Below are 27,907 nucleotides of genomic sequence, written 5' to 3' on the forward strand. Positions count from 1 at the left end.
AAGCCCCTTTTCCATGAGTTTAAAAGATAGGTTTGGGCTTCCCTGGTGGCGCAGTGGTTGAGAGTCCACCTGCTGATGCAGGGGACACAGGTTCGTGCCCCAGTCTGGGAGGATCCCACGTGCCGCGGAGCGGCTGGGCCCGTGAGCCATGGCCGCTGAGCCTGCGCGTCCGGAGCCTGTGCTCCGCAATGGGAGAGGCCACAGCAGTGAGAGGCCCGTGTACCGCAAAAAAAAAAAAAAAAGATAGGTTTTGCATAATTTGATATGTAAACCTCAAGCTTTCAGAGAATAATGTTGAAAATTTAAGCTCTAACATGCAGCAGCCTCATGCTTTACCTAAGGAGATCACAGGTGTGCAATTTTCACTTTCAAATGATGTCTTTTTCTAAATTGCTGCCGATTAGATTTCCCCCTCTGGGTTTACAAATAAAGCACAAGCTGCAAGCTGTCCTGGGCCGACACATTTGTATCATCACATACGACTGAATGAAGGCTTACAGGGAAACAAACTGGGTCGGAAGCCAAGCGTTGCAGGCATCCACTTCATTTTAGCTTTGTTCTAGCTTCGTTCCAGATCCCAATGCTCATCTTAAAACTTTCAAAATTCACAGAAACCACTCTGGGCCCCTTAGCTACAATCAAATGTGCAAATGACTTTACCACTCTTTTAGGAGATTTTAATTCTTTGACTCTCTTGCCAATTCCTTAGCTTGAGGTATCAGTCCTTAGCCTGGTGTTGTGGAAACTTACAGAACACATTCAAACTCAGTAGGGCTGTCAGAATCCTCCTGGCCATACCTGAAGTCCGAGGTATCAAGGGATTACTGGGTGCCATACCAGTAACCTTTCACCTGAACAGGAAAACTGCAAATGTCACCATTCGATATTTTCAATGACTTTTATTCCATTAGGTTCGGGTTCAGAGCATGGTGGCATCACACCTGTCACTCTGCCTCTGGGCTCTCCGGGAGTCCATAGATGGGCTTTGTGGGGGCAGGGAGCTGGAGGTCTTTAGACTCCTGGAACTTTTATGTGAGTATTTTTCCCAGGAGAAGATAAGATATTCAGCCATCATCAAATTCTCAAATGGGTCTGTAACCCATTTGATTAAGGAACACGTCTCTAAATGTACTTTATGAATATTATGTTCTCCCTACCTATTATGAGGCAGATGTGATATTTACTTCTATTAGTGAATGTAACTTTATTTCACAGCAATCTGGTATGTCTAAAGTCTTTATCTCTACTCTTTGGCCTGTTTCCAACAAGACGGAGCACTTATCACGGGTCTGTCAGCTCACCAAAAGGATGACCTTGAAAAAGGTCCCCTCAACTCCCTTGGCTGGAATTCTTCAACTGTAAAAGGAGATTAGGTGATCTAGATGACATTTTGGATCCCTGCAAAACTTGAAACAATTCTAAATCTCTCCCTCGTACGGGTCTATTATGGTCCTTTATTTGTAAATGGAAGATTCAAGGACTTTCTTCATTGAATTACTCTAATGTTCTTAACTGGCACTAAAATATTTAAAGGCTGTCCTGAAAAGAGCACAGCAAAAGCCCCCCTCCTGCCTGCACCTAAAAAGAACTGAAGTGGACGGAGGTACCGGAAGATGGCGGAAGAGTAAGACGCGGAGATCACCTTCCTCCCCACAGATACACCAGAAATCGTGGAACAACTCCTACAGAACACCTACTGAACGCTGGCAGAAGACCTCAGACCTCCCAAAAGGCAAGAAACTCCCCACGTACCTGGGCAGGGCAAAAGAAACAAAAATAAACAGAGACAAAATGATAGGGACGGGACCTGCACCAGTGGGAGGGAGCCGTGAAGGAGGAAAGGTTTCCACACACTAGAAGCCCCTTCGCGGGCGGAGACTGCGGGTGGCGGAGGGGGAAAGCTTCCGAGTCACGGAGGAGAGCGCAGCCACAGGGGTGCGGAGGGCAAAGCGGAGAGATTCCCACGGGCTTCTATGCTCACCCGCTGGGGCGGGCGGGGCTGGGAGCTGAGGCTCGGGCTTCGGTAGGAGCGCAGGGAGAGGACGGGCGTTGGCTGCGTGATCACAGCCTGCAGGGGCTAGTGCGCCACAGCTGGCCGGGAGGGAGTCCGGGGAAAAGTCTGGAGCTGCCGAAGAGGCAAGAGACTTTTTCTTCCCTCTTTGTTTCCTGGTGCGCGAGGAGAGGGGATTAAGAGCGCTGCTTAAAGGAGATCCAGAGACGGGCTCGAGCCGCGGCTATCAGCGAGGACCCCAGAGACGGGCATGAGACACTAAGGCTGCTCCTGCTGCTGCCACCAAGAAGCCTGTGTGCGAGCACAGGTCACTATCCACACCTCCCTTCCGGGGAGCCTGTGCAGCCCACCACTGCCAGGGTCCCGGGATCCAGGGACAACTTCCCCGGGAGAACGCACAGCGCGCTTCAGGCTGGTGCAACGTTACGCTGGCCTCTGCCGCCGCAGGCTCGCCCTGCATCCGCACCCCTCCCTCCCCCCGGCCTGAGTGAGCCAGAGCCCCAGAGTCAGCCGCTCCTTTAACCCCGTCCTGTCTGAGCGAAGAACAGATGCCCTCCGGCGACCTACACGCAGAGGCGGGGCCAAATCCAAAACTGAACCCCGGGAGCTGTGAGAACAAAGAAGAGAAAGGGAAATGTCTCCCAGCAGCCTCAGGAGCAGCGGATTAAATCTCCACAATCAACTTAATGTACCCTGCATCTGTGGAATACCTGAATAGACAACGAATCATCCCAAATTGAGGAGGTGGACTTTGGGAGCAGCGATATATATATACATATATATATATATTTCTCCCCCCCTTTTTCTCTTTGTGAATGTGTATGCTTCTGTGTGTGATTTTGTCTGTATAGCTTTGCTTTTACCACTGTCCTAGCATTCTGCCTGTCCATTTTTTTTCTTAAAAAATTTTTTTTCTTAATAATTATTTTTTATTTTAATAACTTTATTTTATTTTATCTTACCTTATTTTATCTCCTTTCTTTCCTTTTTCTCTCTTTCTTTCTTTCTTTCATTCTCTTTCTTTCTCTCTCTCTCTCTCTCTCTCTCCCTCCCTCCCTCTCTCTCTCTTTCTTTCTTTTTCTCTCCCTTTTATTCTGAGCCGTGTGGATGAAAAGCTCTTGGTGCTGCAGCCAGGACTCAGTGCTGTGCCTCTGAGGTGGGAGAGCCAAGTTCAGGACACGGGTCCACAAGAGACCTCCCAGCTCTACATAATATCAAATGGCAAAAATCTCCCAGAGATCTCCATCTCAACACCAGCACCCAGCTTCACTCAACGACCAGTGAGCTACAGTGCTGGACACCCTATGCCAAACAACTAGCAAGACAGGAACACAACCCCACCCATTAGCAGAGAGGCTGCCTAAAATCATAATAAGTCCACAGACACCCCAAAACACACCACCAGACGTGGACCTGCCCACCAGAAAGACAAGATCCAGCCTCATCCACCAGAACACAGGCACTAGTCCCCTCCACCAGGAAGCCTACACAACCCACTGAACCAACTTTAGCCACTGGAGACAGACACCAAAAACAACGGGAACTACGAACCTGAAGCCTGAAAAAAGGAGACCCCAAACACAGATAAGCAAAACGAGAAGACAGAAAAACACACAGCAGATGGAGGAGCAAGACAAAAACCCACCAGACCTAACAAATGAAGAGGAAATAGGCAGTCTACCTGAAAAAGAATTCAGAATAATGATAGTAAAGATGATCCAAAATCTTGGAAACAGAATAGACAAAATGCAAGAAACATTTAACAAGGACCTAGAAGAACTAAAGATGAAACAAGCAACGATGAACAACACAATAAATGAAATTAAAAATACTCTAGATGGGATCAATAGCAGAATAACTGAGGCAGAAGAACGGATAAGTGACCTGGAAGATAAAATAGTGGATATAACTACTGCAGAGCAGAATAAAGAAAAAAGAATGAAAAGAACAGAGGACGGTCTCAGAGACCTCTGGGACAACATTAAACGCACCAACATTTGAATTATAGGGGTTCCAGAAGAAGAAGAGAAAAAGGAACTGAGAAAATATTTGAAGAGATTATAGTTGAAAACTTCCCTAATATGGGAAAGGAAATAGTCAATCAAGTCCAGGAAGCACAGAGAGTCCCATACAGGATAAATCCAAGGAGAAACACGCCAAGACACATATTAATCAAACTGTCAAAAATTAAATACAAAGCAAACATATTAAAAGCAGCAAGGGAAAAACAACAAATAACACACAAGGAAATCCCCATAAGGTTAACACCTGATCTTTCAGCAGAAACTCTGCAAGCCAGAAGGGACTGGCAGGACATATTTAAAGTGATGAAGGAGAAAAACCTACAACCAAGATTACTCTACCCAGCAAGGATCTCATTTAGATTTGATGGAGAAATTAAAACCTTTACAGACAAGCAAAAGCGGAGAGAGTTCAGCACCACCAAACCAGCTTTACAACAAATGCTAAAGGAACTTCTCTAGGCAAGAAACACAACAGAAGGAAAAGACCTACAATAACAAACCCAAAACAATTAAGAAAATGGGAATAGGAAATACATATCGATAATTACCTTAAATGTAAATGGATTAAATGCTCCCACCAAAAGACACAGACTGGCTGAATGGATACAAAAACAAGACCCACATATATGCTGTCTACAAGAGACCCACTTCAGACCTAGAGACACATACAGATTGAAACTAAGGGGATGGAAAAAGATATTCCATGCAAATGGAAACCAAAAGAAAGCTGGAGTAGCAATTCTCATATCAGACAAAATAGACTGTAAAATAAAGACTATTAGAAGAGACAAAGAAGGACACTACATAATGATCAAGGGATCGATTCAAGAAGAAGATATAACAATTGTAAATATTTATGCACCCAACACAGGAGCACCTCAATACATAAGGCAAACACTAACAGCCATAAAAGGGGAAATCGACAGTAACACATTCATAGTAGGGGACTTTAACACTCCACTTTCACCAATGGACAGATCATTCAAAATGAAAATAAATAAGGAAACACAAGCTTTAAATGATACACTAAACAAGATGGACTTAATTGATATTTATAGGACATTCCATGCAAAAACAGCAGAATACACATTTTTCTCAAGTGCTCATGGAACATTCTCCAGGATAGATCATATCTTGGGTCACAAATCAAGCCTTGGTAAATTTAAGAAAATTGAAATTGTATCAAGTATCTTTTCCGACCACAATGCTATGAGACTAGATACCAATTACAGGAAAAGATCTGTAAAAAATACATTACTCAATAACGAAGTGATCACTGAAGAAATCAAAGAGGAAATTAAAAAATACCTAGGAACAAATGACAATGGAGACACGACGACCCAAAACCTATGGGATGCAGCAAAAGCAGTTCTAAGAGGGAAGTTTAGAGCAATACAATCCTACCTTAAGAAACAGGAAACATCTCAAATAAACAACCTAACCTTGCACCTAAAGCAATTAGAGAAAGAAGAACAAAAAAACCCCAAAGTTAGCAGAAGGAAAGAATCATAAAGATCAGATCAGAAATAAATGAAAAAGAAATGAAGGAAACAATAGCAAAGATCAATAAAACTCAAAGCTGGTTCTTTAGGAAAATAAACAAAATTGATAAACCATTAGCCAGACTCATCAAGAAAAAAAGGGAGAAGACTCACATCAATAGAATTAGAAATGAAAAAGGAGAAGTAACAACTGACACTGCAGAAATACAAAAGATCATGAGAGATTACTACAAGAAACTCTATGCCAATAAAATGGACAACCTGGAAGAAATGGACAAATTCTTAAAAATGCACAACCTGCCAAGACTGAATCAGGAAGAAATAGAAAATATGAACAGACCAATAACAAGCACTGAAATCGAAACTGTGATTAAAAATCTTCCAACAAACAAAAGCCCAGGACCAGATGGCTTCACAGGCGAATTCTATCAAACATTTAGAGAAGAGCTAACACCTATCCTTCTCAAACTCTTCCAAAATATAGCAGAGGGAGGAACACTCCCAAACTCATTCTAGGAGGCCACCATCACCCTGATACCAAAACCAGACAAGGATGTCACAAAGAAAGAAAACTACAGGCCAATATCACTGATGAACAAAGATGCAAAAATCCTCAACAAAATACTAGCAAACAGAATCCAACAGCACATTAAAAGGATCATACACCATGATCAAGTGAGGTTTATCCCAGGAATGCAAGGATTCTTCAATATACGCAAATCAATCAACGTGATACACCATATTAACAAATTGAAGGAGAAAAACCATATGATCATCTCAATAGATGCAGAAAAAGCTTTCAACAAAATTCAACACCCATTTATGATAAAAACCCTGCAGAAAGTAGGCACAGAGGGAACTTTCCTCAACATAATAAAGGCCATATATGACAAACCCACAGCCAACATTATCCTCAATGGTGAAAAACTGAAACCATTTCCACTAAGATCAGGAACAAGACAAGGCTGCCCACTCTCACCACTCTTTTTTTTTTTTTTTTTTTTTTTTTTTTTTTTCTTTTTTTTGCTGTATGCGGGCCTCTCACTGTTGTGGCCCCTCCCGTTGCGGAGCACAGGCTCCGGACACGCAGGCCCAGCGGCCATGGCTCACGGGCCCAGCCGCTCCGCGGCATATGGGATCCTCCCAGACCAGGGCACGAACCCGTATCCCCTGCATCGGCAGGCGGACTCTCAACCACTGCGCCACCAGGGAGGCCCTCACCACTCTTATTCAACATAGTTTTGGAAGTTTTAGCCACAGCAATCAGGGAAGAAAAGGAAATAAAAGGAATCCAAATCGGAAAAGGAGAAGTAAAGCTGTCACTGTTTGCAGATGACATGATACTATACATAGAGAATCCTAAAGATGCTACCAGAAAACTACTAGAGCTAATCAATGAATTTGGTAAAGTAGCAGGATACAAAATTAATGCACAGAAATCTCTGGCATTCCTATACACTAATGATGAAAAATCTGAAAGTGAAATCAAGAAAACACTCCCATTTACAACTGCAACAAAAAGAATAAAATATCTAGGAATAAACCTACCTAAGGAGACAAAAGACCTGTATGCAGAAAATTATAAGAAACTGATGAAAGAAATTAAAAATGATACAAATAGATAGAGAGATATACCATGTCCTTGGATTGGAAGAATCAACATTGTGAAAATGACTCTACTACCCAAAGCAATCAACAGATTCAATGCAATCCCTATCAAACTACCACTGGCATTTTTCACAGAACTAGAACAAAAAATTTCACAATTTGTATGGAAACACAAAAGACCCCGAATAGCCAAAGCAATCTTGAGAACGAAAAACGGAGCTGGAGGAATCAGGCTCCCTGACTTCAGACTATACTACAAAGCTACAGTAATCAAGACAGTATGGTACTGGCACAAAAACAGAAACATAGATCAATGGAACAGGATGGAAAGCCCAGAGATAAACTCACACACATATGGTCACCTTATCTTTGATAAAGGAGGCAGGAATGTACAGTGGAGAAAGGACAGCCTCTTCAATAAGTGGTGCTGGGAAAACTGGACAGGGACATGTAAAAGCATGAGATTAGATCACTCCCTAACACCATACACAAAAATAGGCTCAAAATGGATTAAAGACCTAAATGTAAGGCCAGAAACTATCAAACTCTTAGAGGAAAACATAGGCATATGACATAAATCACAGCAAGATCCTTTTTGACCCACCTCCTAGAGAAATGGAAATAAAAACAAAAATAAACAAATGGGACCTAATGAAACCTAAAAGCTTTTGCACAGCAAAGGAAACCATAAACAAGACGAAAAGACAACCCTCAGAATGGGAGAATATATTTGCCAATGAAGCAACTGACAAAGGATTAATCTCCAAAATTTACAAGCAGCTCATGCAGCTCAATAACAAAAAAACAAACAACCCAATCCAAAAATGGGCAGAAGACCTAAATAGACATTTCTCCAAAGAAGATATACAGACTGCCAACAAACACATGAAAGAATGCTCAACATCATTAATCATTAGAGAAATGCAAATCAAAACTACAATGAGATATCATCTCACACCAGTCAGAATGGCCAGCATCAAGAAATCTAGAAACAATAAATGCTGGAGAGGCTGTGGAGAAAAGGGAACACTCTTGCACTGCTGGTGGGAATGAATTGGTACAGCCACTATGGGGAACAGTATGGAGGTTCCTTAAAAAACTACAAATAGAACTACCATATGACCCAGCAATCCCACTACTGGGCATATACCCTGAGAAAACCATAATTCAAAAAGAGTCATGTACCAAAATGTTCATTGCAGCTGTATTTACAATATCCAGGAGATGGAAACAACCTAGGTGTCCATCATTGGATGAATGGGTAAAGATGATGTGGCACATACATACAATGGAATATTACTCAGCCATAAAAAGAAACGAAATTGAGTTATTTGTAATGAGGTGGATGGACCTAGGGTCTGTCATACAGAGTGAAGTAAGTCAGAAAGAGAAAGACAAATACCGTATGCTAACACATATATATGGAATCTAAGAAAAACAAAAAAATGTCATGAAGAACCTAGGGGTAAGACAGGAATAAAGACACAGATCTACTAGAGAATGGACTTGAGGATATGGGGAGGGGGAAGGGTAAGCTGTGACAAAGCAAGAGAGTGGCATGGACATATATACACTACCAAACGTAAAATAGGTAGCTAGTGGGAAGCAGCCGCATAGCACAGGGAGATCAGCTCGGTGCTCTGTGACCACCTGGAGGGGTGGGATAGGGAGGGTGGGAGGGAGACGCAAGAGGGAAGAGATATGGGAACATATGTATATGTATAACTGATTCACTTTGTTATAAAGCAGAAACTAACACACCACTGTAAAGCAATTATACTCCAATAAAGATGTAAAAAAAGAAAAAAAAAAAAAAAGAACTGAAGTGGGAGATGGCAGAAGGCAGGGCTGGGGTTGATACTAGGTTATCTATCAAGTGCTCTCTTTCTCGAATCTTCGACACACAGACCAGACAACCATCTGTCAGACAGTCCCTGTCTGACTATGGACGAAAAATGTCACTTCTGCCCTTTTTGGACTCAGTGCTGCCTGGAATGCTTGTGCATGCCCTGGCCCACAACTGTTCTCATTCCCATCTTGACTATTAAATAAATTCCTGCTAGATTAAACTGAACTAAGGACAACGGACAGATAGGTTGCAGCAACTTTGGCCCAGCCTCTTTTTATGGAAATACAATTAGGTTCTAAGAACCCCCAAATGATGGTTGTATGGTCGAGGTCTGATGAATACTAATCACAAGAGCAGTGGTCATTTATTAAGTGCACATAGTACAGCACATAGACTACGTGGTTGAAGCATTTTATTTCATTCATTTATTCATTCAATCAACAACTGCTTTTAAAATCTCTGCAACTGCCAGACACTAAGTGCTAAGGACAAAATGGTAATTAAAAAGAAATCCTTGGTCCTGTGCAGCGGACTTTATAGCCTAGTGGGAATTCATTCATTTTAAATCGCACAAATAGATGTAAAATTCCAACTCGGTTAAGTGCAGCAAAGGGGATGTGTGTCATTCTGTGAGGGCATAAAGGAGGGAGGGGAGGGAGGGCTTCCCCGGTGGAGCTGGGGTGGAAGGGAGGTTAAGATGTTACCCAGAGTGAGGGTGCAGCAGGAGGGCATACCTGCTTTGGAGAAGACCACTTTGGCTGCAGTCAGGAGAAATACCGGGAGGGGACTGAGAGCGGCTGCACAGAGAAAACAGGCTGGGAAGCTAGTACCGGGGTAGAGACTGGCAAGGCTGGCAGCTTAGACAAGGAGGGCGGTGACGGTAGAGAGGAGCAGAAGCAGCAGATGGATTCAAGAGACGTTCAGGAGATAGAATCAGCAGAGCTTGGTGATGGAATACAGGTGGGAAAGGAAGAAAGAAGGGGCCAAAAAGACTCCTGGGTTGCTGACTCGGGGCTGCAAATGGGTGGTGGTACCCTGATTTGTTGGGAAAGATCAAGAGTTTGCTGTTGGGCATGAGAAACTGGGGGTGGTTTTCTCTCATTTTCTCCCTCCTGGTATGGCTCTTGACAAAGAAGCCACGTTTTCAAGTCAGCTGAGCCAGCTGTTAAGCATTTACCAGCACACCACTGATGGTGAGTGAGAAGCTGGTGAGCTAGGCTGCAGCTGGACTGCAAAGTTTGATAGAACTCTGCATTTTATTCTAGGAGTGACGAAAGCCATGGCAACTTGTAGGCAGGAGAGCAGTGTAGTCTGGTGCCTGATGTAAGGTTGCTTACTGCTGGGGAGGAGGGGCCAAGAGTGGAAGCAAGGAACCAATCAGAAGGCTAGAGGGGCAGTCCAGGCATGAGATGATGGTGGCCTGGACTCGGGTGGGGGCAGTGGAAAGGGACAGAGAGGGTGGCGTGCAGAGAGATTTTGGTGATCTAATTCATTAGGACATTCTCTCACTTTTTGGTGGGGCATGAGGGAAAAGAAGAAATCCAAGCTGACTCCTGGGTTACTCCTAGACTATGTTTGTTGATACGGCCTTAATTTTTACAACTCAATAAAATCTCAAACATATAGGAAAGCAGCGAGAACAATATAACCAATACCCATCACTCAGATCCAACAAATGAAAGCATTCCACCATGAAGGAACGGTACAAATTCCTTCCTCTTTTAAAAAAGAAATAAAATGTTACAGGTAAAGTTGAAGGCTTTTTTTCCTTTATTAATATGGTAAGTTATATTAATAGATTTTCTTAAAGAAAATTTCCTTGTGTTACTGAGATAAACTTTACTTGATTATGCCATATTTTTAATACATTGCTGGCTTCATTTTATTAATAAGTTACTTTATATTTTTGCATCAATATTCATAAGTGAATTTCCTCCATAAATAATATTTCTCATTATGTCTTGTTTGACTACGGTATCTTGGGATATTGGCCACATAAAAGGAGTTGGTAGCTATCCCTCTTTATCTTTTATCTGAAACAGTTTATATAAGATAGGGGTTATCTGTTAATCTCTTGCCCCTTTCTCACTCCATTGTAGTCGCCAGGCAAAAACCTGAGCTCTGGTTAAATCTGACTCTTTGCCTGCCGCTGGGGGTGCACCTGCGCAGCTGGAAAAAAACACACAGCCATACTGGTTGAACTTGCTTGAAATTAATGACCCTTAATGCTGTCCAACAATCATACTAGAAATCCCTGGACCATCCATTCCCTTCTTCTCCTAAAGGACAATTTCAAACCTTCTCCCCTCTCCTCAAACCTCTGATAACTCCTCTCCAACTTCACTCTCGGCTAATGACGGTGCCTTGTGTTTCACTGAGAAAGTAGAAACAATCAAAAGAGAACACTGAGCCCACGTACCCTGCCTTCCCTCTTGTTTTGATGGATAAACTATCTCTGCTCCAGTAATTCCCACTCTCACTCTTGCATTATCAGTTTTTCCCTATCTACTGGATCATTTCTACCAGATATATAATTTCTCAAATAAACCCCTCTCAAGCTCACATCTCCACCCAACCACTGCTCTCCTTTACAGCAGACTCTTCAAAAGAATCGTTTCAACGCAATCTTTAGCTCTTGTTCTTCCCTTCTCTCTTGAGCTCGCCTCAACCAATTTCTGCCTCTAATACTCACATAAACTGCACGACAAGATCACCAACCACTTCCACACCGCTAAATCTGATGGTCACTTCTCAGTCTTGTTGCTACTTGTCTTTGACCCATTATTAGTCTTTCCCCCACCTGATACTCCTCCTTGAATCACTTTCCTCACTTGGCTTCTAGGATGACAACCACCCTTGGCTGGTTTTCCTACTTCCTCATCTGCTGCTTCTCAGTCTCCCTTGGTGGTTCCTCCTCATCTTCTGGAGCTCTCCATTTTTGGAAAGCTCCTCTTTAAATGTCATCTCTTCTCTGTTTAACTCACTCCTGTGATCTCATCCAGTCTCATTATCTTTCATTACATATATGTGTACCAACAGCTCCAAGATTTTCATCTCCAGCCCTAACCTCTCCCCTGACTTCTAGACTCATATATTCAACTGCCTATTTACCATTTCCACTTGGATGTCTAATGGGCACCTCGAAATTAATAAAACTCCTTATCTTCCCCCAGAAACGTGCTCCTCCACAATCTTCCCCATCTCAGTAAAAGGCAATTCCATCCTACCAGTTACTCAAGCCAAAAATCTTGGAGTCATTCTTGACTTTTCTTTTTTCCATACATCGTACACTCAGTCCACCAGTAAAACTTGTCTCTATCTGTGAAATTTTCCCCAAACTCAACCATTCCTATCTGTCTCCACTACAACCACCCTTGTCTGAGCCATCATGCTCCAACTGCAGAAGCTTCCTAACTGGTCACCCTGTTTTGCATCTTGACGCCTTATATTCCATGCAAGCGGTGGAGTGATTCTTTTCAAACATCATTCAGATGATGCCACTCATCTGCTCAAAGCCCTCTCATGGCTTCCCTTCCCACTCAGAATAAAAGCCAAATTCCTTAGCCTTCAAAGATGAATGAATAAATAAACCTCTAAATGTTCCTTGGTCCTAGTCTATAAACTCATCTTGGACTAGGATTTTTTTCACTCATTCAATTTTCTTTAATGGTTATAGTCTAATTAGGATATAATTTTTTCTTGCTTAAACACTGGTAACATTTATCTAGAAAACGGTCATTTACGTTTTCAAATTTACTGCCCAAAATTGTTCATAGTATTTTTCCATTTTCTCCTAATATTGTTTATTTGTCCCTTTTCCCATCCCCCCATCAACCCTGACAGAAGTTTGCCTTTTTATTAGTCTTTTTAAAAAACTAGCTTCTGATTTTGTCAATCTTTATTATTTGTTTTATATTACATTAATTGTTGGTCTTGTCTTTATTATTTCCTTGGGTATACTCTGTTGTCCTTTTCTCAACTTGAGTTCATTAATTTGTAAATCTTTCTTCTTTTCTAATATATACATTTCAGGATATAAACTTCTCTTCACATCCCACTTTAGCTATATTCCATAAATTGGTATTTGGAATGCCTTTGTTTTTATTCAGTTCTAAATATTTCATAATTTCCATTATAATTTCTGCTTAGATCCATGACATCATGTGTGTACATATATATATGTATATATTCATGACATACATATCCATTATCTGTTTAAATATATTTAGAAGTGGGCTTAGTAGGAGTCCAAACATATTTGGGGGGGCGCTTTAGCAGTCATTGTTTATTGCTCTCTAATTTTCTTGCATTTTGGTCAAAAAGTGTGGTATGCATAAAGTTGATTCTTCAGTATTTTTTGAGGTTTCCTTTATACCCTAATTTGTCATCAGTTTTTGAAAAATATACTTTGCAAGGTTGAAACAAATAAGTATTTTCTACTGGTTGGGCACAGAATTCTACATATGTATACTCGATCAAGTTTGTTTCTTATGGAAGTGTTCAAATTTTCTATGTCCTAATTATTTCTCTGCTTTATTAGTATCTGAGAGAAGGGTATTTAAAAACTCCCACTATGGTTATGGATTTGTTAACAATTAAGTCAAGTTTTGCTTTATACATTTTGAAGCTATGTTGTTAGTATTCTGTGGGTTTAAAACTGCTCTATTTTTTTTGGTGAATTATCCTTTCATCGTCTAGTAATAACATTTCTTAATCCCTAACAGAATTCTTTTAAATTTCAAAAGCTTATGTGCCTGATGTTAGTATCAATATAATTACACCAACTTATTTTTGGTTAGCATTTGCCTAGTATATCTTGTCTCACTAATTACTTTCAACCTTTCAGTATCCAGTTTTAGGTTTGTCTCTTATAAATCACATATATCTTTAAAATTTTTTAAAAATTAATTTCCATTATCCGGTTAATTTAAAATTTTACATCTACTGTGATTGCCTTTTTATTAGTCTTTTTAAAAAACTGGCTTTTGGTTTTGTCAATCTTTATTATTTAGCAGTAAGTACATTTGGCAAATGACTAATGGAAAAAATTCTCTTTCACAGACACAGGAAAAGTAATTAGTTGATATGCTAGCTGATCTGAACAAAGTATTGCCTCTAACAAAAGAATAATTATGGGTTTGATATATTTAACACTGAACGATTTCTAACAAGTGAAATCAATGTAAGTTGATCTCAACTTAAAAAGCTCAACACCACTAATCATTAGAGAAATGCAAATCAAAACCACAATGAGATACCAGCTCACACCTGTCACAATGGCTACCAAAAAGAACACAAATAACATGTTGGTGAGGATGTGGAGAAAAGGGAACCCTAGCACACTGTTGGTTGGAATGTAAATTGGTGCGGCCATTACAGAAGAGTATGGACCTCAAAAAACCAAAACCAGAACTACCATATGATCCAGCAATTCCACTCCTGGGTATATATCCAAAGAAAACAAAAACACTAATTTGAAAAGATACATGCACCCCAATGTTCATAGCAGCATTACTTACAATAGCCAAGATATGGAAGCAACCTAAATGTCCATCAACAGATGAATGGATAAAGAAGATGTGGTGTATATATACAATGGAATACTACTCAACCATAAAAAAGAATGAAATTCTGCCATTTGCAACAACATGGATGGACCTAGAGGGTATTAGGCTTAGTGAAATAAGTCAGACAGAGAAAGACAAATACTGTGTTTTATCACTTATATGTGGAATCTAAAAAATAACGCAAACAAACAAATATAACAAAACAGACTCACAGATATGGAGAACAAATTAGTGATTAACAGTGGGGAGAGGGAAGGGGGAGGGACAAGATAGGGGTAGGGGGCTAAGAGGTACAAACTACTATGTATAAAATCAAGAAGCTATAAGGATATATTGTACAGCACGGGGGAATATAGCCCTTATTTTATAATAACTTTCAATGGAATATAATCTATAAAACTATTGAATCACCAAGTTATATACCTGAAACTAATATGGTAAATCAACTATAGTTTAAAAAAAAAACCCAACAAATCAGAAAGAGGTCAGCCTTGTACCAGGTGACAATGAAAACTTCCTCATAAACATCTGTACCCATCTACAGATGGGAAATATAGTATAAACTTTAGAAACCACTCATTCAGAGTCCAGCTCATTCATTTTTTTATTGTGGTAAAATATGCATAACATAAAATTGCTCATTCATTCTTACACAGTGGACCTGCCTAAGATCACTCAGAAAAGATGACCAGGCCCTAAATGGGTTAGGCCTCTACAACTGTGAAAACTAGCTGTTGGGACGGGATGGGCGCGAGGTGGGGGAAAGTGGGAAGGAGTGATTCTGCATGTGCAGGCTCACGGGATTTTCCAACAGAACCGTACTTGGAGTGTTCTGGTTAACCAGAAAAGCTTGACTATGCAGTCAGGAAGGGAAAAACAGGGCAAACATGAGGACTTCTCACGAACTACCCCCAAAATAAATACAACTAAAGGCTCAGACAACTTTTTTTTAATCATTAAAATGGAGAGGAAAGTCCAATGCTGCAGATTTGCTTTAATGGGAAGACAGTTCCTTTGCTCCTGAGGGAAGGTAAGCTTGGATCAATAGCTGGGTCATTAGGATGGCTCAGGGCCTGCAGAACATATTTTATCAACAAGGACTTAAGGGTACTTTTCATGTGCCTGGAGCACTGCTTGATGCAAAAGGAATGAAACTGATGAGGTCTCTGTGCTTAAGGATGTCGCAGAATCCATGAGGAGACATAATTATGTTCAAAGACCAGAAAGCAATTAGTAGCTGTATCAAGGCCTTCAGGAAAAAGAGCATCCTGGGCCAGGGTGGTGAGGCGAGGACTTGTGGCCTGGCTATGTGTGGCCTATATCACAATGGTAACGTCACCAGCAGCACTCACTACTTGCTAACTGCCTACTGGGGGGTGGGGTGGGCAGGCAACATACTGGGCAGTAATCACAGGTGTTTATGTCCTCATTTTACAGATAAGGGCATAGTCTCAGAGAGGCTGGGAAACGGTTACACCTGTCGTTGAAGGAAGAGCTAGAGATTCAAACCCAGGTGTAACACAAGAACCAAGCTCGATCAGTTCTCCTTAAAGCCCCTTCCATCACAGTAATGAAGGGCAAGGATTTTCAACTTGGATTTTTAAAACACTCTGTAGAAGTAATTATAATATATTCCAAAGAGGAGAGCAAAAAAAAAAAAAAAATCACCCCCATTTGCCTGCCTACTTCTTCTTCAGTTCTTAGCTTGAACATCGTCTCTTCCAGGACTCCTCCCTGCTCCCCAAACCGGGCTAAGCTCCCAAAATAAGAACCACAGTCCTTCATGTGCAATTTCAAAAGCCAATATGCTCTGAAAATTTAAAGTGTTTGCATAATTTTGCAGCAAGCTCGTTTGGTGGCAAAAGGTGACCTGAACTGATGTGAAACTACTTTCAGTCTTTACTTTTCCTACTCAGTGTGAATCTTCATATTCCAATGTGGAAAATAATAATGTGTTTGATTAAGGGTGCTGCCTAGACTTCACTGCAGTTACTAGAGAATATATATGTATATTACCTTCCTAAAATCCAAACACTGCTGACTTGCAAACCACATCTGACCCCAGGAGTTTCAGACAAGGGACTCTGGACCTATTCCCTATGCATAAATCTCACTGCACTACAAGTATTTATTCTTCTTTGTAGGCCCAGCACCTGACAGAGTGCCCTGCACATAATAGGTACACAATAAATATTTCCTGAATGAAGAAACAAGGCTGTGAAATTGGCTATAGGGAAAAGGGTCAGTGGCTTGGGAGTGACCATGGCTCCCAACTTGAAGGCCAGGCCTCTACCCTGGAAGGTCACTTCCTTCTCTGACATGGAGCTCCTATAAATAATTGCTGTTGATTGAGGGCAAGCAACATAGCTGTTGTCTTCACTAGGAATAAAAATAGTCCAGTGGTCTTACATGATGGGCCCAGATATAACTTTAGCCGGGTAATACAAAACAGGAGACACTCCATACCTCAGACCACATGGGCAGCTTCGAAGATCCCCTCCAACTTGGGAGAAGACCTGCATTTGGGTCTAACCCTGCTACCTGCAGGAACCTTTCTGGCCTGCAGTTTTCTCATCTGTAAAATAGCAACCAGAGTGAGCCCTAAGACCCTCGCAGGTGGGTCTCTAACAAGATAATTCAAGGGCAGAATAGCAGCAGTCGCCACACACCCCGGCGTGGGATGCACACCTCAGGAGTTTCTTCACTCCTGTCTACTGTCCTCCCAGTCCAGAGCTCACCATCCTCATTCAGTGTGCTCTGTCCAACCTACACACACCTCCTTCCATCCAAAAGAAGCAGAGTCAATGCAGAAAGACGCATTTTGTACCCAGGGCACCCAGGGGGCTCCTTCTATCTTCGATCCCAAACAGTGGTCAAAGAATCCTGTGAAGTGTAGCCGCACAGCCCTTAGGTCCCCTGGCTCGTAAAGTGGACGGGGTGGGAATGGGGGTGGGGAGTAACCATCGGCCAGCAAGTGCTGTATTTAAAGAGGAAACCTCTTAACTGCAAAGTCTCAGGACACGAGAGGGGGCTGGGTAGGAGAATAAGTGCCTCGAGATGGCAGTTCGGGGTGGTCCCTCCTTACCTGGTAACACAGGATTGTTTGCTGCACCAGCCGCGCGTATCCGTCTAAGCGGACCCCGGAATTGCTCCTGCTCCTCATCTCCGCGTTGCTCCGGGGCCTCGGCGTCCGACCTGCTGCAAGGAGGTGGGACGCCCGGGCTGCGGCCGCCGAGCGGGCTCCGTTCCCAAACACTCACAGCCTCGGTCAGTCCTCGAGATGGAGCCCGGCGTTACGAGGTAGGGACTTTTTAAAACAACAGAACCAAACTATGATTGGAAAGCAAGCCAACTAGAGTTTCTTACTGCTGAAAGGCGCGAAGGCGGAGACAGGGGCTGGCGCTATGGCTGCCCCGCCTTGACCAGGCCCGTAGCGCTCCCGACGCTCCCGGGTCTCCCGCGGCCCCGCGGGAGAAGTGGGGAACTGGGTTCCGGGCGTGGGGCGACGATGCCCCGTCGAGTCTTTTTTGTCTTCGGGCTGTCGTGAGGCGGCCTCGGGGCCGGCCGCGAACTCTATCCGACCCGCCTGCCGCAGCCCACTCGCAGCCCAGTCCCCGGCCGCGCTCCCGCCGCGGAACGGAACCCTCCGAGTCGCGGCCAGTGGGGGAAGGAAAACGAGGTGGCCCGCGAGAGCAGCGGGGAACTTGGCTCCGGGCGAGAACGTTTGCCTCTCTGAGGCCCTTACCTCCCCGCCGGCCGCCGACCTCAGCGGGGGCTGTTGAAACAGGTCCTTCCGTCGCGGGCATCTGGACGCCCCAGACCCGCCCCCGGACCCGCCCCCGGCGCGGAGCCGAATCCGCGGAGGCGGGCCTGAGGCCCAGAACACCCCTAACACGCTCTGTCGCTGGCGGCCCCGCCCAGCCCTGAGATGGCTTTACAACCCCATCCCTGGCCCCGCCCTCTAGCACCGCCCCTAGATCCGACGCCGCGGAGCAGAAAGCTCGGAGTTGCGGAGATAAAGGACTGACTCCGGGCGGCGGATGGAGAAATAGGTCCGCCCACTGCGGCTGCCTGGGCGTCCCTCCGCGGGCCATAATAGCAGCTCTGCCCCTGGCGCGTCTGCGCCCATGAGCGGAAGTAGTGGGGCCCAGGGGGGAAGAGGAGAGGGGGCGACTGGGGCAGAGCAGGGTCTCCCAGCTGCCCCCCCGCGCCTGCGGCCTCGCCACTAGTTACCTGGGAGAAGCTCACCGGGCCTGGCCTGCAGTCCTTCTCCAGACCTGCAACTTGAAACTCGACATTACAGTTTCTCGTGGCCAATCATTACCCACAGTGTTTACAATCTTCTGCCCACTATTCATTTTCCACCGAAATCTGGTCCCATGTTAATTCCAGAGGACAGCTCAGCTAATATCCTTAACTCAAGCCCTTTGCTAGTCTCCATGCATTTACTGTATGCTTGACCCAGTAGGCCTCCTCCTCCTCCTTGCCTATCTGAAGCCTGTCTTTGCTTTAAGGTCCTGCTCGGCTCTTCTCTATTAGCCCTCCCCATTCTCTGAATTCCCATAACAATTTCTTTAGTAAGAACTTAGGTCTTGGAGTCAGTTCAAATTGAGTTCAAATTCCAGTTCTGCCATTTACAAGTGGTGCGAGCTTTGGGATGTTTTAGCTGTTTGATATTCAATGTTCTCATCTGTAAAATGGGGATAATAATAGCACCTACCTCCTAGGGTGGCTTTGAACAAGAGGGTGAATATAAAGCACTCAGCACCATGCTTGGCTCATAGAAAAGTACTTCATAAATCATAGCTGGTTCCATCATCATTTGACAACAATGTACTGCTCATATTGTTTTCATGTGAGGCATGTTTTTCTAACTGGATTGTAAGTTACTCATTGAAACAGTTTTGGTATCTCCTACCGTGCCTGATACAGTGTGGAGCATGTAGTTGTAGCTCAATTGGTACTGAATGAATGAAAGAAAATAAGTCATGTTCAGCTGGGTCCCCTATGTATCGTCCTTAACCAAGTTCATTTTCAAAATTCCATAACATAAACCTGTGTCACTCGACTAAAGCACCAAACCCATTATCTCACTTACTTTTTGTTTTCTTACTATTGGTTCTTAAATAATGCAGCAATCCACGTGATGTGCCTCCATGCAAAATTTGCTATGGTCTAGGGGTAAATAAAACTAGACATTATCACCATTAAATCTCTTGGAATGTGAATATGTACTCTTACAGAAGTCTCACATATACTGTATCTAAAAGCTGGGATTATTGCTTCCTTTCATTACTGCCTTTGTTCACAGTGAGTTCTTCTTCAAGAGTCCATTTTGTAGCCACGGGGGAAAATAACCGATGACCTTTACATATTAGCTGACATTTCCATCCAGGATAGAAACATTTTCAGTCTCTTGATCTCATTCTTTGTAAATTCTGCTCCACACATATACCTCTTTTGGTGTATAGCCAGCCTACATTCTTAGGCTTTGGTCTATGCTTTAATGTATATTATCATATAAGCTGTATTTTTCAATAAGCTTGAAATTCAGGGATAAAACCAAAAAGAAGGAAGGCTATTACTTTTTAGCTTTTAAATCTCCAAGCAAATTTCAGTGATTCTTTTTGGACTACAAGCTCTACTATATAAAAATCAGACTCATATCTTAGATTTCTATGTCCCTGAGATATAAAACCTCCGTATCTTGGTCCGTATATCCATGAAGCCGTTCTCTGGTTGTGTCCCAACAGAAACCCATCTCCGAGTCATTTCTCAAATGTTTGTTAAGAATCAGATATGGGGGCTTCCCTGGTGGCGCAGTGGTTGAGAGTCTGCCTGCCGATGCAGTGGACATGGGTTCGTGCCCCGGTCCGGGAAGATCCCACATGCCGCGGAGCGGCTGGGCCTGTGAGCCATGGCTGCTGAGCCTGCGCATCCGGAGCCTGTGCTCCGCAACGGGAGAGGCCACAACAGTGAGAGGCCCGCGTACCGGGGGCGGGGGCGGGGAAGAATCAGATATGGAATGTGATGGGGTATGCTGTTGTTTCTGAAGCTGATTCATGATCTTTATAAAGATGAAAGCCTGAAACTAGACCCTGAGGTAGCACCATGTATAACTTCTCTGACCCCAACCAGAGGGTCTGCCCCTTGTCCTGCCATGGGGGGCTTCTGCCAAGGAAGTTCCCAGGGAGCCACATGTCAGCATCCAAGGTGGAAACCAACAAATGTTTCTCTTGGACGGTTCAGGTCTTTGACTCTAAAGAAAAGCACTCCATCTTTGACACAGAAGAGAGGGTCCATTCTGAATTAATTTGCTGAAAATAGCCAATTTGCCAAACTATTTCTATGACAATTTAATTTTAGTTGACTGGAGATCATTTTGTTTTTTATCACAATATTTAAAAAAATGCTGAATGTATCTCTGCTCCAGCTTCCTGCAGCTAGTTTGAGACTGAGATGTAAAGAGAGAAACACCAGGGAGCATAAGATTTCTTCACAGCGAGGTATATATCTATAAATATTTTATTTTATTTTTATTTATTTATTTACTTTGGACTGCACTGGGTCTTCGTCGCCACGCTCAGGCTTTCTCTAGCTGTGGTAAGCGGGGGCTACTCTTCATTGCGGTGCGTGGGCTTCTCATTGTGGTGGCTTGTCTTGTTGCAGAGCACGGGCTCTAGGTGCTTGGGCTTCAGTAGTTGTGGCTCGCGGGCTCTGGAGCGTAGGCTCGGTAGTCGTGGTGCACGGGCTTAGTTGCTCCACAGCATGTGGGATCTTCCCGGACCAGGGCTCAAACCCGTGTCCCCTGCATTGGCAGGCGGATTCTCAACCACTGTGCCACCAGGGAAGTCCTATAAATGTATTTAAAAGAACACATTCTGGAAGAATGTGTTCAATTTTTGTCCACCCCAACTTTTTTTTTTTTTTTTGCAGTACGCGGGCCTCTCACTGTAGTAGCCTCTCCCGTTGCGGAGCACAGGCTCTGGATGCGCAGGCTCAGCGGCCATGGCTCACGGGCCCAGCCGCTCCGCAGCATGTGGGATCTTCCCGGACCAGGGCACGAACCCGTGTCCCCTGCATCGACAGGCGGACTCTCAACCACTGTGCCACCAGGGAAGCCCCACCCCAACTTTTTGATGCTGTACCTAGAGAGTGAGGTGAAAAGAAAAAAGAATATACTGCTAAGAAGTCTTCCCGTTCAAGATGATGTTATGTCCACTCAGTCTTGTCTTTCTCCTGTCCGTCCTTCAGACTGCAACCGCAGTAGCAAGGAGCTGAAGCAGAGACAAACTCAATAGTCCTTAAAATTCTCTTATGGAGACAAAGTGACAACGCGCTAGTCCATTTGATAAATTGCTTGTTCAGTAAATTAGCTCTTTGTGGAAATGACCTTCAACGAACTAACGTGCCTCCTAGGTGACCTCGTTAGACACAACCCAGTATCTCCAATGAAGACATTTCACCCTTTTTACTGAGAACAATCATGATGCTGTTCATTGAAGTTAACAGAGTTACTTTGTGGGATTAATGAATGCAGTGTTTTGGGGGGAAAACAAAACAAAACAAAAAAAATTCTCGAATGTTCTGAGAAAATACTCCTTCAAATACTGGCCACTGTTGTGATACTCCTTGCCTCCTCATATTGCCACCACCTTTGTGTCCTTCAGTAGAGTCTCAGATTGTGGGACTAATTTGAAAGCCAAAGGAAGATGCTTCTCAGGAACATTCTCTCTGTCCTGCCCCTTATCTGTCTGAAGTAAAAATACAGATGAGAATTTGGCTTAAGGACTGTAGCCAGACACAAAACACAATAGGAAAAATAAGGGGTGGGGGGCAGGACCTAAAGGTTGTCAGACATTGTGTATTCTTTTGTGTACACTTTGTTTACATAATCTGCTTTGGGAGATTTGGTTTCTGATATCTCACCCCCAAATCTAGAGTATCTTACCACCTCTCTCATCAAATTAGTACTCAACATCTTTGAGGCAACTGAGCATCGTGGAAGGAGAGATTGCTCAGAGACCTCTTGTGGAGTTGAGGCCAGCTTTCCCCATTTGTGGCTCCTATATGCTAATCAGCTCCCCAGAAACCCCAATTCCGATCCTCACCTTCTTGAAATCCTACTGTTTGATGCTGAGGAAGCAGACACTTGGAGGAGATCCAAATCTGGGGCTTGTGTGAGCCAATGTCAACGTGCGTTAAAGAGGTAATCTTGAAAGAGCAAGAGGAAAATGAAAAAGAGACCTCAGAAAGCAATCTTGGGAGGTAGGACAATCCCTGCTCTGACTTCACGGTCACAGCGTGCCTGCTGCCTGCCAAAGGATGCTACTGTCGAGTTGCCTTCATCAGGGTGGTCCTACCGCTTCCAAGCTCCACCACCAGGGAAAGAGATCACAAACGTTTTCCTTTTGTGAAAGTTCTCAAACTTAAAGGACTTAACTGCAAATTTATTTTGGCAATTTTAACATTTTTGTCAATTTTAACGTATAAATACAAGGCAATTAAATAAATCGGAGAAGAAATATTGCAAAGACAAATCAGCACTCACAGAAGTGTATTACATTATTACTGTGGTTAGTCTGGGATACAACATTCACTTGAAATATATGCAAGGGAACCTTAGTAAAAGACCTAACTAAAGGTTTTTGAAATGTTCCTAGTAAGGACATACTTGAGGCACTGATCAAGCAGTTGTAGGTAGGAAGCAAGATAGACTCGCTATGACTAGGAGCAATCAGTGTTTGATACATATGGAAACAATAGCAGTGCAGGATAGTTCACTGTTCCCAAGAGCTGCTCCCCCTTGTCACTATATACTCATCAAGACAATTCTTTAACAAAAATAATTATAGCTCTGGCTGGGCCAGAGTGTACCTACCAGTCATAGCAATCAACAAAGTGCCATGCAGTTGCTTTTTAAAGAACAGCAGTATGATTTTTTTAATGTACACCTCTTTTAAAAAGTAATCCTACTCTACTGCCCTTTTCTGAAAGGCTCTGGGGATTTGAGAAGTGGCAGTGTATCTCTTCCTCAGTCATGACTTTTCTACCATATGGTCTAGATTACAGTTCCTTCCCTCTCTGTGACCAAGGTATTAAGCTAAACATCTTGGTGCAGCTTCCATAACCTGATGATTAGGGAAGAGGTCACGAGATGGGTGTCAGTATTGGATGTTATGTACGGTTGTACAGGTGGTACCCTGAACAACGGTGCACCCAAGAGGGTGAGTGGGGCTAAAATATGGCCCTCATTCTGTTTGCCAAATCACGAGCCCATGGGGCTGTGTCTGCCCAGTGGGGGCACCTTTTTCTAACTCACTCCAAGGCACTGTATGAGCTAATTGCGGCACTATCTGCTTACATTTTTCCAGTCTGGCTGGCGTCATTATTTCTTGATTTCAGTGAAGTTCCTGTATTTCACATCCCATATAATCTCCAAAAGGAGCTTTAGAGGTCACTGAATCAGCAAGGATTTTCTGAATTATCACATTAGACACAACAACACAACCGTGATTCTACAAAGAAAGAAATTTACACAGTAGAAAATAAATACCAAAAATGGAGAAGTAAGATTTTTGACATATGGGTCACTAGAATTTAGCTTATTTACAACAAAGGCATGCACAACGAAACTCACCAACAGGCTGAAGTCAACAGTGGCTTTATATAATGTTATCAAAGATAACTTAGCATCTTTAACTGGGGCTGGAAGTGAACTACTTTGATTTTTTAAAAACGAGTCTTACTCTTAGTGTGTTGTTTAAAACCAGTCTTCTTTTAAAATGAAGGATAAGAAACCAAATCACAAATGTCTAAGAACCGTGGTATAACGTCTTGGCTTCCTCTTCCAATAGCAACCATTGCCCTCAATTAGCTTATGCTCCTCCAGAAGTTGCCGAGTATAAAATTAGTTGATTTTCATACAACTCACATTGTGTAAAAAATAAGATTGGACATTTTCACACTGTCAAGCAACATGCTTTGATTTTAGGAAAAGGAATCACATTTGCTCAATAAAGTGTAAGCTTCCCCGCTTTGAAGTCCTTCTTAGAGCGATACGGTTTTTACCATTGCAGGAATCTTCTTTCTCATTAAACATGTGCTGTTTTCCAGTGAAATCATGGAGGCACACATCTCCATTCTGAAGACTGAAAGAAAAACCATTCTTCTCTGTAGAAGCATTCGCTGTATGAGGAAAAACAAAATCAGCGTCATGAAGTATCCACAGAAAGCATTTTCAGGGGACAGGAGAAGATGGCGGAAGAGTAAGACGTGGAGATCACCTTCCTCCCCACAGATACATCAGAAATATATCTACACGTGGAACTGCTCCTATGGAAAGCATTTTCAAAATAAACAAACGTCACTTTATTCTTAAGTATGCACATGGAGAGCATGTCTTTTTAAAAAAAAAATGTCTGATATATTGTCATATTTTATTTACTTTTCATTCCTTTCCTAAGACCACTCAAAGTAAGCAAAACAAATTGGAGAATGATTCAGAAACCAGCTCTCTATGGCAGCTTTTTTAAAATAAAATGGTCAAAATATGAAGCAAAGCAATGTTTTTGATTTTAAAAGGCCCATTTCCTAACTCTGGTTGAACATATATTGCCTTCAAGTAGTAGTGTATGTGTAATTTAACTTAAGGTAATATTCTGGTCTCTCCCAAAGGTTAACAGAGATCCCTCACAAGGTTCTTGGTTCCCTAAGACTCCTAGAAAGTAAAACTTTGTACCAGAGAAACCCAGAGTGACTACAGTCCTGGCAAGAAAACAAATCATCTCTCATACTACACCAGCCCCTCTGACTAAATCAGGGTAAGACTGATGCCCAGGAGGAAACGACAGAGTCCAACCTCAGAGTCCGGGCCACGGGAACAGGTGGGCCTCCCCAACCCCAGGCAGGCCCTGGAGTATGAGGGAGAGAGAGAGAGAGAGAGAGAGAGAGAGAGAGAGAGAGAGTGTGTGTGTGTGTGTGTGTGTGAGTGAGTGTGTGTGAGTGTGTGTGTGTGTGTGTGTGTGTTGGCCGGGGTTGGCCGGGGTGGGGTGGGCACAGCTGCTGAGATCCTCTAGCTCCTTGGCAACATCTTTTTGACCGTTACACCATGTGAAGACAATGTAGAAAGCTGAATAATAAGCCCAATTGTTAGTTCACGCCATAATTATACTAATAATGACAGTGCTGAGAACTTTATAAGAATTATCTCATTTACTACCCACGGGATGAGTGCTATTATTATCCCCATTTCACAGACGATGGAACTAAGGTGTCAGAAAGTAAGTGCTTTGCTTAAGGTTACATGGCTCAGAAGCAAAAGAGTCAACATGTGATGTCTCTTCCAAACTGTGAGCTTGTGGCCCTGTGTACTGACTGACATGGCTGCTAGTAGCCAAGCCTCCAAGGCATAACTGAAATATGTAGTATTCACACACACTAGGTGATGGATGTGGCTAACTCAGCTCCATCTCTGGGCATAGAGATGGGCAAGTGACTGTCTGAGGCTGCTGTTCTGATTTAGACATTTTGGTTTGAGGACATTCTTGTGCAGGAACAATTTGACCTGGTATAATAAACAAACCGTTAAACTTCCAGCTTCTTTTTCTGTCATTCATCCCAGATCCTGATGTGCAGGTTATGTGGTATTAAACACGTGGCCATTTTGGTGGCCTAAAATGTACCCCACCCTCACTGTCAGCCATGGAAAATAGCTGTGCGAAATCAGCCATGTCAAACAGTTGTGCAGGGGGCTTCCCTGGTGGCGCAGTGGTTGAGAGTCCGCCTGCCGATGCAGGGGACACGGGTTCGTGCCCCGGTCCGGGAGGATCCCACATGCCGCGGAGCGGCTGGGCCCGTGAGCCATGGTCGCTGAGCCTGCGCGTCCGGAGCCTGTGCTCCGCACCGGGAGAGGCCACAACAGTGAGAGGCCCGCGTACCGCGAAAAAAACAAAAAACAAAAAAACAAAACAGTTGTGCAAAATGTGCTGCCTCCATTCAATCTGATTCCCCGAAGGATGGCAACATATTGGCAGGCTAGGCAAGTGAGGCTTCGTCTCTGAGTTCTTTCTAGAATATGGAAAAATCTGGCTTTAAGAGCCCCAAACACTTCTATCCAAACCAGTAGGCTTGACTGATATGTTGTGATTCTGAGGGTTCTTGATGACTCAGCTCACACCTCTGATTTCTCTACTTTGAACTCGGTTTCTCCCACTAACTTATGAATCAGCCTTGACTGCCACTGCCTCTACTCTGTTTACCTGCACTGAGTCACTCCCGCTATAGCAACTTGGCATAGAGCCCAGCTCTCCCTCTGGTATCTACAATAAAGAGCTAAGGAGCCGGTAGGATCCTGCGACGTCGTGCAGTTAGTTGTCTGAAGATTCTTCAATCACTATGTCAAGTGACACAGATGTTTCTCTTTCTTCATATGATGAAGATCAGGGATCTAAACTTATCCGAAAAGCTAGAGAGGCACCATTTGTCCCCATTGGAGTGGCAGGTTTTGCAGCAATCGTTGCATATGGATTATATAAATTGAAGAGCAGGGGCAATACTAAAATGTCTGTTCACCTGATCCACATGCGCGTGGCAGCCCAAGGCTTTGTTGTGGGAGCAATGACTCTTGGTATGGGCTATTCCATGTATCAAGAATTCTGGGCAAAACCTAAACCTTAGAAGAGGAGATGCTGTCTTGGTCTTGGTGGTGCTTGCTTTACTTAGACATCTCATATTGAGGTTATATGTTTATGTTAAAAATAAATTCTGTGGGTCGGACAATAACATAGTAATTTGAATATTGGCTTTCTTTCTTGTAGGCTTGATTTGCCTAGTGACTAGTTCACTTGCTAGGTCATTCAGGGGAGTCAGATTAGCAGAAAAACATGTCACTTTTAAATGCATTTGATAGTGGTACAGTGTCCACCTTCTTAAACTCTTCTGATAAAATTGCTTGTAAAGAGGACAACATGCCAAACCTGAAAATGCTCCCAGTTGTTGCAGAATATCATATGCTTTTGATGTAATGTAGGAATCCTATTTACCCCAGTTAATTTAACTCTTTCTGACTGCCTTGTGGACTGAGTACTGTTTTTAAGGTCTGGTTGGCTCTTGAAGGACCCTTTCAGAACACTGCACGGAATAATTATAAACCTCCCAGCAACTATGTGTGTGTGTTTAAACCAAACCTAAAGAGCTGGTAACAGCTGCTTTGAAGTAGTATCTGTTTCAGAATCATAGTTGTAAACATGAGAATAACTTAACTGTAGATCCCCGTTTAGCTGTTTTGTAATTGCAGAATTATAGTTTGCTGCTGTTATATTAGAATAATTTTTAAATGGCATTTT

At 43.2% G+C, this 27,907-nt stretch overlaps 3 protein-coding genes across 21 annotated transcripts in view; 1 reads left to right on the plus strand and 2 right to left on the minus strand.

Annotated features, from left to right (window-relative positions):
• The window catches only part of PHKA2 (phosphorylase kinase regulatory subunit alpha 2), an 82,708-nt gene extending 64,304 nt beyond the window's left edge, over positions 1-18,404 (minus strand). Inside the window, exon 1 of one of the 6 annotated variants that reach the window (XM_082608900.1) lies at positions 17,647-18,391. In XM_082608900.1, the coding sequence (XP_082465026.1) occupies positions 17,647-17,724 (78 nt within the window). In that variant the 5' untranslated portion in view covers positions 17,725-18,391. Of the gene's footprint in view, positions 1-17,646 lie in introns of all 6 variants that reach the window. The other 5 variants (XM_082608896.1, XM_082608895.1, XM_082608897.1 and 2 more) reach the window with 5 other exon arrangements.
• A 4,450-nt stretch (positions 18,405-22,854) lies between these two features.
• ADGRG2 (adhesion G protein-coupled receptor G2) overlaps positions 22,855-27,907 on the minus strand; it is a 110,464-nt gene continuing 105,411 nt past the window's right edge. For all 14 annotated transcript variants that reach the window (XM_082608906.1, XM_082608913.1, XM_082608910.1 and 11 more), the window contains one exon: positions 22,855-24,749. In XM_082608906.1, coding sequence (XP_082465032.1) covers positions 24,565-24,749 — 185 coding nt within the window. In that variant the 3' untranslated portion in view covers positions 22,855-24,564. The remainder of the gene's footprint in view (positions 24,750-27,907) is intronic.
• Positions 26,915-27,384, plus strand: LOC309796587 (HIG1 domain family member 1A, mitochondrial). Its single transcript, XM_082609820.1, has one exon. It carries the CDS (start codon positions 26,958-26,960, stop codon positions 27,237-27,239), a length of 282 nt encoding a protein of 93 aa, XP_082465946.1. The 5' UTR covers positions 26,915-26,957; the 3' UTR covers positions 27,240-27,384.

The sequence above is a fragment of the Mesoplodon mirus genome, assembly GCF_964341445.2.
Source record: "Mesoplodon mirus genome assembly, chromosome: X".
NCBI lineage: Eukaryota > Metazoa > Chordata > Mammalia > Artiodactyla > Ziphiidae > Mesoplodon > Mesoplodon mirus.